Below are 14500 nucleotides of genomic sequence, written 5' to 3'. Positions count from 1 at the left end.
GTTTAGATTCTGGAGAACCCCCCCTGGAAATTAAGTGAGCTCTACTCGAATATGTCATTCACTAAATGAACCATATGTTTGAATGACAAATTGGGATACATTTTTACAGTTTAAAAACGTGGTTCTGTGTGGTAGATTTTAAAGCAGTCAGTGACGCATAAGGCTGGCAATGATGGGCATTGTGGGCAATAGTAGCGGGTATCACGCCTCATTCCTCTCTTAGTACATACACGACATCTTTTCTGGGGGTTCCTTCTTGTTTCCGTTGCTGGAATAAGTGCAATAAAATGTCGCTCAGTGAGTCTTTTCACATCCTCAGATTCTAATGGATGAGCGGGGCTAACACTTTGAAAGACAAGATTTTCAATTACCTTTTCTTGATAATCAAGAAAAGGATCTGAATTTCCTGCTTTTTTGTACAACACAAAAGAATTGTATGTGGCCACCTGAAACAAATAAATAACCAACTTTTTATACCAGGTATAGGACTTTCTTGATACCTGGTATGGCTGTAGAACCTGGTCTGCAAGGTCCACACCCCCCATGTGTTTGTTGTAGTCAATGACTGACACAGGTTTTTGCTTCGGAGTGGTGGATCCTAGTTCTACAGTGGCCCTTGTGGCATCTGTGTGGATCGAGCTGAGGACAAAAATATCCCTCTTATCCCTATATTTCAGGGCAAGCAGCTCTCCGTTGCGTACAGCCCCTGACTGCCCCTTTTGGAACTTTTGGTTGACCAATGGTTGTGGAAACCCCTGACGGTTTTTACGGATGGTCCCACAAGCCCCGATGTTGTGTTCAACCAGACTTTTAAATAGGGGTATGCTGGTGTAATAATTGTCCACATATAGATTGTAGCCTTTTTGAAAAAATGGACTTATCAGCTCCCAAACAATTTTTGCAGATGTCCCCAGATAAGTAGGGCATCCTGGTGGGTTTAGCTGGCTATCTTTCCCCTCATATATGCGGAAAGCGGATGTGTATCCGGTTGAACTTTCGCACATTTTATAGATCTTTATTCCAAACCTTGCCCTTTTAGATGGGATAAATTGCTTGAGGTGCAGTCTTCCTTTGAATTTTACAAGGGACTCATCTATAGAAATATTTTGTGTTGGGGTGTAGAGGCTTAAGAATTTTTCTGACAAATTTTCAATGATGGGTCTAATTTTATATAACCTGTCATGTTCTGGGGCATTTCTGGGCAGGCATTGACTATTGTCGTTAAAATGCCAAAACCGCATGAGCATTTCATAACGGGTCCTAGGCAGAATGACTGAAAACGTAGGGGTGGCTTGAACAGGGTGGTTGGACCAGTAGGATCGAATGGTCGGTTTTTTAACAAGCCCCATGGCAAATGTAAGTCCTAAAATTTTTTTTATTTCCGGGACATTAGTTGGTGTCCATAAATTTGCCCTAGCATAGTAAGATCGGGGATTTTGGCTTATGAATTGGGATGCATATAAATTTGTTTGCACGACAATATGCTCTAGCAAGCTGTCTGTAAAATACAAATTAAAAAAATTAATTGGTCCAAAATCTTCCACCTCCACATTTATACCAGAAGTGGCGTTGAAATCAGGGCTGAATGGAGCAGCCGAATCCGAAGCCTCCCATCTGGGAAATGCTAGATCATGTGGCAAAGCCCCTTGTACACTGGGGTGCGCCAATTCACTAGTAGCAGGGACAGCGCTTGTACTGGGCAGTGTTCCCTGATTTGGAGACGTTTCTCCAGTAGCGCTATTTGCACCTATTGCTGTACTGGTCCTTGGGCTTGAGGATGGAACAGAATCACTGCTCATTTCTGAGCTCTCAGTGTCGCCGCTACTAAAGCCCTCAAAATCCACATCTCCATCTGAGATTGCGCTGTCATCAGTGTCAGAACACAGCAGGGCATACACCTCTTCTGCGGTATAAGTCTGACGGGCCATTTTATTTTTAGATTTTTTGACTGGACTGAACGGACCGGACTGAACGGACGGGACTGACCGGACTGGACTGACCGGACTGGACTGACCGGACTGATCTGACAGGACTGACTGACCTGACAGGACTGACTGATCTGACAGGACTGACTGATCTGACAGGACTGACTGACTGATCTGACAGGACTGACTGACTGACAGATCTGACAGGACTGATCTGACAGGACTGACTGATCTGACAGGACTGACTGACTGACAGATCTGACAGGACTGACTAACTGACAGATCTGACTGACTGACAGATCTGACAGGACTGACTGACTGGACTGATCTGACAGGACTGACTGACTGGACTGATCTGACAGGACTGACTGACTGGACTGATCTGACAGGACTGACTGATCTGACAGAACTGACTGACTGACAGATCTGACAGGACTGACTGACTGACAGATCTGACAGGACTGACTGACTGACTGACAGATCTGACAGGACTGACAGGACTGACAGATCTGACTGACTGACTGATCTGACAGGACTGACTGACTGACTGATCTGACAGGACTGACTGATAGATCTGACAGGACTGACTGACTGATAGATCTGACAGGACTGACTAACCCTAACTCTTACTTTCTTTTTTATTTTTATTTTTTTACTTTCACAGTGGCAAGGCTGACACAGCTCTTGTCACACTGTTTCTCCTCTGCTCTCTCACTGAGATCGGAGGAGAAACAGTGTATTTATCAGGCAGATCGCCCGGGAAAGTTTGTTGCTAAAACAAACTTCCCTGGTGATCTCTCTGATTGGCTGGTGTGACGCTGACATCATCGAGACCTGAGCCAATCAGGTCTCGATGATGTCAGAGGTCACAGCACCGGGATCCCCGCCGCTCCTGAGGTATGTGGGGGGTCCCGATCACCGACCACCAGCTCTTACTATCTTTTAAATGCCGCGATCGCTATGGATCGCGGCATCTAGAAGATAGGAACAGGTTAACATCATGGGGACCTGATCCATTCAGGTCCCCATGATGCCACATGTCAGAGCTATCGCTCTGAACCGGTACCGCAGCGCTAGCAGGACCCTGGGGGTCCTGAGCGCTGCGGGACCACCCACCGTTTTTAAACGTCGGCGCTGCACAGAGCCCGGGCAGCGCCGACGTTTATGTACAGTGGGCGGTCCTGAACCGGTTAAAAAAGTTGTTAAAAAAGTTGATTTTTATTCCATGATTATTTAAAAAAAGACCCAATAGGAAGACAGGGCAAAGTTTTGTAGAAAATACAGCTTCCTATTGTTGTGTCTTTTTTTAAATAACCATGAAATAAAAATCAACTTTTTTAGGGAAGTCTTTTGGTGCCTACGATCTTTTGGAATTTTATTGCTTTGGACCCAGTGGGAGGCTCTACCGAGAAAGCACAAAACCCATCGATGGTGCATGAGATTTTCCACTGGACTGTGTAAGATTTCTTCCCATGTCCATAATAGGTCAAGATTCTTGACCAAGATATTTCAAAACAATGTGCATATACCTGTGGTTTTGAAAAATCATGGCGTGCTACCAGTCCAATCGTGGTCTTCTTTTCTTTATGCAGGTTCCATGTCACTATTGAACATACACTGCTCAAAAAAATAAAGGGAACACTCAAATAACACATCCTAGATCTGAATGAATGAAATATTCTCATTCAAAACATTGTTCTGTACAAAGTTGAATGTGCTGACAACAAAATCACCCAAAAATCATCAATGGAAATCAAATTTATTAACCAATGGAGGCCTCGGTTTGGAGTCACCCCCAAAATTAAAGTGGAAAAACACACTACAGGCTGATCCAACTTTGATGTAATGTCCTTAAAACAAGTCAAAATGAGGCTCAGTATTGTATGTGGCCTCCACGTGCCTGTATGGCCTCCCTACAATGCCTGGGCATGCTCCTGATGAGGTTGTGGATGGTCTCCTGTGGGATCTCCTCCCAGACCTGGACTAAAGCATCCGCCAACTCCTGGACAGTTTGTGGTACAATGTGACGTTGGTGGATGGAGCGAGACATGATGTCCCAGATGTGCTCAATCGGATTCAGGTCTGGGGAACTGGCGGGCCAGTCTATAGCTCCAATGCCTTCATCTTGCAGGAACTGCTGACACACTCTAGCCACATGAGGTCTGGCATTGTCCTGTATTAGGAGGAACCCAGGGCCAACCGCACCAGCATATGGTCTCACAAAGCGTCTAAGGATCTCATCTCAGTAACTAATGGCAGTCAGGCTACCTCTTGCGAGCACATGGAGGGCTGTGCGGCCCTCCAAAGAAATGCCACCCCACACCATTACTGACCCACTGCCAAACCAGTCATGCTGAAGGATGTTGCAGGCAGCAGATCGCTCTCCACGGAGTCTCCAGACTCTGTCACGTCTGTCACATGTGCTCAGTGTGAACCTGCTTTCATCTGTGATGAGCACAGGGCGCCAGTGGCGACTTTGCCAATCCTGGTGTTCTGTGGCAAATGCCAAGCGTCCTGCACGGTGTTGGGCTGTGAGCACAACCCCCATCTGTGGATGTCGGGCCCTCATACCACCCTCATGGAGTCGGTTTCAAACCGTTTGTGCAGACACATGCACATTTGTGGCCTGCTGGAGGTCATTTTGCAGGGCTCTGGCAGTGCTCCTCCTGTTCCTCCTTGAACAAAGGCGGAGGTAGCGGTCCTGCTGCTGGGTTGTTGCCCTCCTACGGCCCCCTCCATGTCTCCTGGTGTACTGGCCTGTCTCCTGGTAGCATCTCCAGCCTCTGGATACTATGCTAACAGACACAGCAAACCTTCTTGCCACAGCTCGCATTGATGTGCCATCCTGGATGAGCTGCACTACCTGAGCAACTTCTGTGGGTTGTAGAGTCTGTCTCATGCTACCACGAGTGTGAAAGCACAACCAATATTCAAACGTGACCAAAACATCAGCCAGAAAGTATTGGTACTGAGATGTGGTCTGTGGTCCCCACCTGCAGAATCACTCCTTTATTGAGTGAGTCTGGATAATTGCCAATAATTTCCATCTATTGTCTATTCCATTTCCACAACAGCATGTGAAATTGATTGTCAATCAGTGTTGCTTCCTAAGTGGACAGTTTGATTTCACAGAAGTTTGATTTACTTGGAGTTATATTCTGTTGTTTAAGTGTTCCCTTTATTTTTTTGAGCAGTGTATATTAGTTAATTTGGAAAGCTCTCCAAAAAAATGTATCATTCCTCTCACAGGCCCTTGACACTTCTCATGAATTCTTTCAACAGTATTTTTCAAAGAACATGAAAATCTGAAACCAAACTTAGGATTTCCCAGATTGATCCCCAAGCCACACGTGCTTATTACAAAGCAGACAAAATATACTTTATTTTCTTTTTTTTTCTTTTCCTTTTTTTAGCAATAAGGTTTAAACTTTACTGCCTGCTTTATCTTCTCATTTTGGACAAACATGAGACTTAAAAAACAATACCTAATATAAAATAATGAATATTGGGTGTCAATAAAAAATTTTCTTTGAAGAAGTTGTCCCAACTTATGTGATGGCTGATAATAACTTGCTGATCAGTGGGGGTCCCAGCAGAGATAAACTGGGACTTCCACTAATCATGAGACTGGAGCTGTGAATTGCCACCTTTAAATGGAGCACTGGTTTTCTAATGTCAGTTAATGACTGGTATAAAAACTCTAGACCAAGTGATGACAAGTATAAAAACTCTTGAACAGGTTATGACTGGTATACAACCTCTTGACCAGGTGATTACTGATATAAAAACTGTAGACCAGGTGATGACTGGTATAAAAACTCTTGACCAGGGGATGGCTGTTATAAAAATTCTTTACCAGGTAATGACTGACTACTGAATATTGAGTGTCAATAAAAATTTTCCCTGAAGAATTCGTCCCATCTTATGTGGTGGCTGATAACTTGCTGATCAGTGGAGGTTCAAGCAGAAATAAACTGGGAGTTCCACTAATCCCAAAAATGGGGCTGTGAATTGCCATCTTTGAATGGAGCACTGGCATTCTAGTGTCAGGTGATGACTGGTATAAAGAAACTGTAGACCGAGTGATGACTCGTATAAAAACTCTTGACAAGGTGATGACTAGTATAAAAACTCTTCACCAGGTGATGACAGGTATAAAAACTCTTGACCAGGTGATCACTGGCATAAAAACTCTTGACCAGGTCATGATTGGTATAAAAATTCTTAGCCAGGGGATGACTGGTATAAAACTCTAGTCCAGGTGATGGCTGGTATAAAAAACCTTGACCAGGTAATGACTGGTATGAAAACTCTTGACCAGGTGATGACTGGTATAAAAACTCTTAGCTAGGGGATGACTGGTATAAAAACTCTAGACCAAGTGATGACTGGTATAAAAACTCTTAGATAGAGGATGACTGGTATAAAAAACCTTGACCAGGTAATGACTGGTATAAAATCTCTTGACCAGTTGATGACTGGTATTAAAACCGTAGCCCTGGTGATGACTGTTATAAAAACTCTTGACCAGGTGATGATGATTGTTATAAAAATTCTTGACCAGGTGATGACTGGTATAAAAACCCTTGACCAGGTCATGATTGGTATAAAAACTCTTAGCCAGGGGATGACTGGTATAAAACTCTAGTCCAGGTGATGGCTGATATAAAAAACCTTTACCAGGTAATGACTGGCATAAAAACTCTTGAACAGGTTATGACTGGTATAAGATCTGTAGACCAGGTGATGATGAATGGTATAAAAACCACAAACCATACAATGACTGGCAGAAAACTGTAGACCAGTTAATGACTGGTATAAAAACTGTAGACCAGGTGATGACTGGTACAAGAACTGTAGACCAGGTGATGACTGGTATGAAAACTCTTGACCAGGTGATGACTGGTATAAAAACTCTTGACCAGTTGAAGACTGGTATAAAAACTCTTAGCTAGGGGATGACGGGTATAAAAACTCTAGACCAGGTGATGACTGGTATAAAAAACCTTGACCAGGTAATGACTGGTATAAAATCTCTTGACCAGTCGATGACTGGTATTAAAACTGTAGCCCTGGTGATGACTGTTATAAAAACTCTTGACCAGGTGATGATGACTGCTATAAAAATTCTTGACCAGGTGATGACTGGTATAAAAACCCTTGACCAGGTCATGATTTGTATAAAAACTCTTAGCCAGGGGATGACTGGTATAAAACTCTAGTCCAGGTGATGGCTGATATAAAAAACCTTTACCAGGTAATGACTGGCATAAAAACTCTTGAACAGGTTATGATGACTGTTAATAAAAAATTTTGACCAGGTGATGACCAGTATGAAAACTCTAGTCCAGGCGATGACTGGTATTAAAACTTTTTACCAGGTGATGACTGGTATAAAAAATTTTGACCAAGTGATTACTGGTATGAAAACGGTAGACCAGGTAATGACTGGCATAAAAACTCTTGAACAGGTTATGACTGGTATAAGAACTGTAGACCAGGTGATGACTGGTATAAAAACTCTTAGCCAGGGGAATACTGGTATAAAAACTCTAGACCAGGTGATGGCTGGTATAAAAACCCTTGACCAGGTCATGATTAGTATAAAAACTCTTAGCCAGGGGATGACTGGTATAAAACTCTAGTCCAGGTGATGGCTGGTATAAAAAACCTTGACCAGGTAATGACTGGCATAAAAACTCTTGAACAGGTTATGACTAACATAAGAACTGTAGACCAGGTGATGATGACTGGTATAAAAACCCCAGACCAGACAATGACTGTCATAAAAACTGTAGACCAGTTAATGACTGGTATAAAAACTGTAGACCAGGTGATGACTGGTATGAAAACTCTTGACAAGGTGATGACTAGTATAAAAACTCTTGACCAGGTGATGACTGGTATAAAAACTCTTAGCCAGAGGAAGACTGGTATAAAAACTCTTAGCCAGGGGATGACTGGTATAAAAACTCTACACCAGGTGATGGCTGGTATAAAAAACCTTGACCAGGTAATGACTGGTATAAAATCTCTTGACCAGTTGATGACTGGTATTAAAACTGTAGACCAGTTAATGACTGGTATAAAAACTATAGATCAGGTGATGACTGGTATAAAAGCTCTAGACCAGGTAATGGCTGGCATAAAAACTCTTGATCAGGTGATGACTGGTTTAAAAACTGTAGACCAGGTGATGACTGGTATAAAAACTCTTGACCCAGTGATGACCAGTATAAAAACTCCTAACCAGGTGATTACTGGTATAAAAACTCTTGACCTGGAGATGACTGGTATAAAAACTGTAGACCAGGTGATGACTGGTATGAAAACTCTTGACTAGGTGATGACTGGTATAAAAACTCTTGACCAGGTGAAGATTGGTATAAAAACTCTTAACTAGGGGATGACTGGTATAAAAACTCTAGACCAGGTGATGACTGGTATAAAAACTTTAGACCAAGTGATGTCTGGTATAAAAATTCTTGACCAGGGGATGATTGGTATACAAACCCCATGACTTTGAAAGAAACCAGAAGTCATCTGATTTAAACTCTACCACATTATCTGATTAGCCTATATAAGTCATTTGAGTCTGGAACCAAAAGTACATTTTTTGTGAGAGGCTTTTAAACCCAATGTAGTAATAACAAAACACTCAAAAATTTTTTGTCTTTATAATTTTACTTTGTTGTGGACTTTTTAGCACTCACTGGCTATGTGCACATGGATTCTTTTTGTTGAGTTTTTTTCTAGAACCTCCAAGTTTTTGAGGAGTTTTGTATTTTTGATGCGAATTTGAAGAGTTCCCTGTCAGTTAACACTTAGTATCTGCCCCTAAACTTTTTGCAAACTCTGTATGTACATAGCCACTCACTGGCTTTGGCTACAAAAAACTACATCTAAAACTGTCAAAAAAAACCTGCACGTGTGACTTAAAGGTATTATCCACCATTGGTTTACAGAAAAATCCATTAGGGATTCAAAAAAAATAAAAACAATTTAATTCAAGTGCATTTTTTAAAAAACAAGAATATTACTGTAAAAAAAAAAACTTCTTCTGTAAATTGTGAAAATCAGAAAATTACTACATTTAGGACTTACTGCAGCTGATTGAATAAAACATTACTAGAGGAGTAATGTTTTTTGCTTTTTTTTCCCTAAACCTAAAGAGGTTGTACAGACAAATTATATTGATCACCCATCCATTCAATGGTCACATTGAGCAGCCACTGGAGCTAATAACATCTGATCGTGAGGGTGTCAGATGTTGAACTCAAATGATCTGATATTGATGATGTACTCTAAGGATAGATCGTCAACTTCTTATGCCCGGACAACCCCAGTAAATTTATCTTTTTCTGCCTATAAAAAATCCTGCTGTTGGGGTTGGATCCAATGTTGAACGTTAAAATCAGTGGTAGCTTGCTCGGGTAGAATGGGCAGTTTAAAAGGATTCTGACTTCACGATCAGATCCCTTTTGTCAATCAACAGAGGAAACCATGTTGGATCTTCTTATTTGTTAGAATAAGCACTCTTGAGTCAGTTAAAAAGATCGAATACAGGCATCTTATTATTGCTAGATTATTGTGTGCCAGAATAAAGGGATTGTCCACCTTTGGGGGCATGTTTTTTTTTTACCTAAATGCAAATATTTGGGGCTAAAAACATTTTTGCAATTGGATTTCAATAAAAATGTTATACCATTTGGCTTTTACAAGTTCTCTCTTTCTCTGCACATTCTACTGTGATGTGGTCTGTGTGGCCATAAGTCAGTAGAAAGGAGCTCAGTGAAAAAAGTTACAAACTCTCCATCAGATCTCATTTCAGGCTGACGGATAGATTCTCGGGTAATTCATTCTGCAGCCAGCAATCAACAGTGCAACACAGAGGCCTTAGAAGACAAACGTTGTAAACTTTTTGTACGTTTTTTTATGAAACCCAATTACAAAAATTTATTTTTAGCCTCAAATACTGTGTATGCTTTATGAAAAAAAGACGAAAAACATTGTTCTCAAAAGGTGGACAAACCCTTTAAAGGGTTTTATTATTTTATAAGTAGGGAGGAAACAAACTGATTGAAAAAGGTCTGTCCCAGTAGTGGACAAAGCCTCTAAAGGGTTTGTCCACTACTGGGTCAACCCCTCTTCAATCTATAGGGAGGAAACATACGGATTGAAAAGGGGTTGACCCAGTAGTGGGCAAACCCTTTAGAGGGTTTGTCCACTACTGGGACAGAGCCTTTTCAATCCGTATGGTTCCTCCTTATAAAATAATAACACTTATATTCACCTCCAAGGTCGGCTCTGTTCTGGCAATGTTGGCACTGGCTCTTTTGGGGATCACATGACATTATTACATCATGCAATCCTTGAGGCCAGTCAGCGCTGGCTTCACTCTCCCCGCCTTTGGACATATCACATACATCTGGAGGAAGTAAGAGAGTAGCCGCTCTCATTTTCTCTGGATTTATGTGATTTTTCCAAAGACAGGGAGAGTAAAGCGGCCACTCATTGGCTGCAGGGATCGCATGACATAACAATGTCATGTTATCCCCGGAAGAGCCAGTGCCAATACTGTTAGAACAGTTCTGCACCAGGGGTGAGTATAAGTGTTATTATTTTATAAAAGTGAAACATACAGATTGAGAAGGGGTTGTCCCAGTAGTGGACAAACCACTTAAAGGAATATTACTGTACCACTAGCCTAAGTACCAACAGTCTTACCGTGAACTAGACTGGAAAAGGGTTAGTAAAAATACTCCCAAAACTTGGCATTTTGGGCCTTTCTGATTACTTTGAGGCTATTTTAACGGCACGGCTTAAAGTCCCAGATTTTGTTGGTAAGTATGTACTTGAGTTAATAGTTTTATGACTGTATGTCAATGATACTTAGTCCACATTAGTGAGGGCTAAAATGCTTTACAGAAAGAAGAAGATTCCAGCATTTTTTTGTGTACATTATTTCTTTTTACCAGGTAAGTGATCATGCGTTGGTAAAACATAAAAAAATAAAAATAAAAAGCTGATAAATATTTCTACATATTAAGTGCATATACTGTAGCATAGTATAGATTGTAGCTTTATTTTTTCTAGGAATGCATTATTTAGTGCTATGTTTTTAATCTGGCCCTGGTTATGTTACTGAATGAACATGTCCTTGGCTAGCCTCCGCTGGTACTTACCTTATAGATGGAAAATGAAAACTGCATTCTGGTCCTATCAGACTTTCAAGGATATATATAATTTCTTCTAAGTACTTTTTAATATGTCTGACTCCCAGACAAGTGTGTAAGAATAGACAAGTCACTCATTCTGCATGCTCTTCTCAAAAAAACAAAAAGACAGAAAAATAGCACGCATGCGTCTGAAACACATTCACATCTCTGCTCTGTACGATGTGAATGGCACTTCGATCAAAACAATTTCTCTACTTTAATTTAACTCCCATGAGCATGACGTTGAGTTATTTCACTGACGGTTTTTTTTATATCTTTTTTTTTTATGTTGTGTTAAAGTTTTGTAAGAAAAAATTGTCAAATATCCCCAAAAATTTGACCTGTATAAACAATTCAATTTGATTATAAATTGGTAACAAATTGGATTTTCAATAATTAAGAAAAAAAAGCAGTTCAGTGAAGAAACTCAAGATGATCTCCCAAATTTCTACACTACAGAATGAAATGGTTGAACCTTGAATTCTGAGCATGACCTCAGATACCTTGATTTGCATTGTAAAGAGAACATGTTTCTTTTTAGAATTTTAGAATTCCACTTTTATCCCCTCACTGCCGTTGACTATTTTAGATGCACACAGTTCTCTTTACAATGGTCTTTCCTTAGAACCTTTGCATTATAAAAAATCTGGGGGACGGAAAAAAATAATAATTTGTATAAATTTTGGCATAAACTGATTTTTTTTCTCTGATTTTCTTTTTTATTTTACCTAAAGGCATTTGCTTGGTGGTCAGACTTAATGGTAGAACATGCAGAGACATTCCTCTCCCTTTTTGCGGTGGATATGGATGCAGCTTTGGAGGTGCAGCCACCAGACTCCTGGGACAGCTTTCCGTTATTTCAGCTCCTGAATGATTTCCTCCGTACTGACTGTATGTATTTTTTTTTTTTACATTATGTTTTTTTTTTATTTTTCAGCATGTATTTATTATATTTTAATTCAGAATTCTAAGAAAAAAAGTGTCAGTAACCCCGATTCAAGAATATATCATGAACTTAAGGGGAAAATCATAAAGAAAAAATTACAAAATGTTGTATGAAACTTTAGCCAGATACAATATTGTACTTGTTCTTGGTGATCTGGAGATGGACTGATGTAATAGTGTAGTATAAGATATTTTACGCATAGTATGAAAAAGTTATACTAGAATATAATGTGATATATTTGGATAATTAATTGATGATTTTTGAAATTTTTTTGTTCTTTTGCTCTTTTAATTATATATATTCTTATATTTGCTATAATATTATTTGTTATATTTTTTATTGCTGATTATGATAATATCAGTAATCATGATCATAATATTATTATTTATAATTAGGGATATTCGGACCCAAAGTTTGGATCGGGTACCAGAAGTATAACCAAACCAGAACCCAAACCCCTTCGAAAACAATTGAGACCCGAACTTTGGATCTGGAAAAATCTCTTTCTCTGCAACAGACTTCCCCCGGAACTCCGAACTTTGCAACAGAGTTCCAGGAAAAGTTAATTTTGGGCGTTCAGCACCGGACACTAACTGTCTGGTACGAACCCCAAACTTTTAAGTTTGGGTTCACTCATCTCTGCTTATAAATAATAACACAAGATTTATAAGCGGTGTAAATATTTTTGAGAGCATTTTGTTATGTTCTGCAACTTAGAACTAAGGAATAGGAGGGAAAAGCTGTCCCTGCACTGAGACTCAGCTTAACCCTATTCCTTGTGAATAGCCCCACCGATACTCCTGCACTGAACTCAAACAAAGACCTGAAGGAAGGGGAAAGGGGTCCCTAAAAGACCTAAGGACTGGGAGCAAAAACAGGAGACCTCCTAACAGAAAAGTTAGTTGCAGAAATGAAGATTAAAGGGAATAAAACTGGTGGAACAAGAAGTCCCAGGATATCAATTGTCCAAAGCACAAAGAACTTAAGAAGGCAACTTTGCCCGAGGACAAGCGTAACAACACTGATGTCCAGCGGGGAATGGGAGACAGGTGCTGAGTAATAAAGAGTGAAGAGATCACTTGACCATGACACCCAGCACCAGAGGAAAAGACTAGAAGCCAGCAAACCACAACAAGATGGCTGATAGCAAAACAACATAGATTCTAACAGTACCTCCCCTTTTACGAGGATCCTCCGGATTCTCTAGGCCGGGCCTTTCCAGGAAATCTCCTGTGAAAAGCCTTAATTATCCTTGAGGCCAAGAAGTCCTCGGCCTTCACCCAGGAATTATCCTCGGCGCAGAAACCTCTCCAGGACACAAGATACTGTAATCTTCCTCTATGCCACCTGGAATCCAAAATGCGAGAAATCTCAAATTCACCGTCCTCATCATCAGGAGGAACAGTAGGCTTTGCCTGCTTATCAGGCGTGTCCGCCTTCTTAAGTAACAACACATGAAAAACAGAATTAATCCTCCAGGACGAGGGAATGCCCAACCTCACCGCAGCCGAGTCGACAATCTGAACCACTTTAAAAGAACCCACAAACTTAGGCCCCAGTTTTTTAGAAGGAACTTTCAAACGAAGATTCCTAGAGGACAACCAAACTATATCCCCAACAGCAAACAAGGACTGCTTTCTTTTTTTGTCAAAATACCTTTTTGATCTTCTGTTAGCCTCTTTAAGGTCCAGGCGTACACTGGTCCAAACCCTCTCCAAATCACCGGAAAAATTGTTCTCCTCTGGTACAGCAGCCCCAACTTTGGAAAATGGACCAAAAAATGGATATTTGACAGTACAACAAAAAAAAGGAGATCAACCAGCCGAGGCAGAAGTATGATTATTAAGGGCAAACTCCGCAAGTGGTAGAAATTCTGACCACATTTCCTGATTGTCTGCTACAAAACATCTCAAAAACTGCTTGACATCCTGGTTCTTCCTTTCAGTCTGTCCATTGGACTCTGGATGATACCCCGATGAGAATGACAAATTAATTTTCAATCTGCCACAAAAAGCACGCCAAAAGCGAGCCACAAACTGTGGTCCTCTATCGGAAACAATGTCCGTGGGAACACCATGGAGCCTGACAATCTCCTTCACAAAAGCCTTAGCAAGAGTCTTGGCGCAAGGTAACTTGTTGAACGGAACCAGATGACACATTTTACTAAACCGGTCCACAACAACCCAGATAACAGAAAAACCCTCCGATAAAGGCAGATCGGTGATAAAATCCATGGCAAGGTGCGTCCATGGCGAACTAGGAACTTCCAAGGGGCACAGCAACCCCGCAGCCGGAGTGTGAGAGGCCTTTGACTTAGCGCACACAGAACACTGACGCACCCACTTGATGACTTCCCTTTGCCACCCTGGCCACCAGAAACTCCGACCGATAGACTTCCTAGTTTCCGAAAT

The 14500-nt window shown here is 41.0% G+C and overlaps 1 protein-coding gene across 16 annotated transcripts in view; it reads left to right on the top strand.

The window, feature by feature from the left end:
• The window catches only part of CADPS (calcium dependent secretion activator), a 646882-nt gene that overhangs the window by 504638 nt on the left and 127744 nt on the right, over positions 1–14500 (top strand). For all 16 annotated transcript variants that reach the window (XM_073644657.1, XM_073644651.1, XM_073644660.1 and 13 more), the window contains one exon: positions 11878–12034. In XM_073644657.1, the coding sequence (XP_073500758.1) occupies positions 11878–12034 (157 nt within the window). The remainder of the gene's footprint in view (positions 1–11877; positions 12035–14500) is intronic.

This window comes from Phyllobates terribilis, unplaced genomic scaffold, assembly GCF_046119375.1.
Source record: "Phyllobates terribilis strain yellow unplaced genomic scaffold, ASM4611937v1 Scaffold_8__6_contigs__length_399053987, whole genome shotgun sequence".
Classification (NCBI taxonomy): domain Eukaryota; kingdom Metazoa; phylum Chordata; class Amphibia; order Anura; family Dendrobatidae; genus Phyllobates; species Phyllobates terribilis.
Note: the sequence above shows the minus strand (reverse complement) of the source record. Positions and strands in the feature narration are given on the sequence as shown.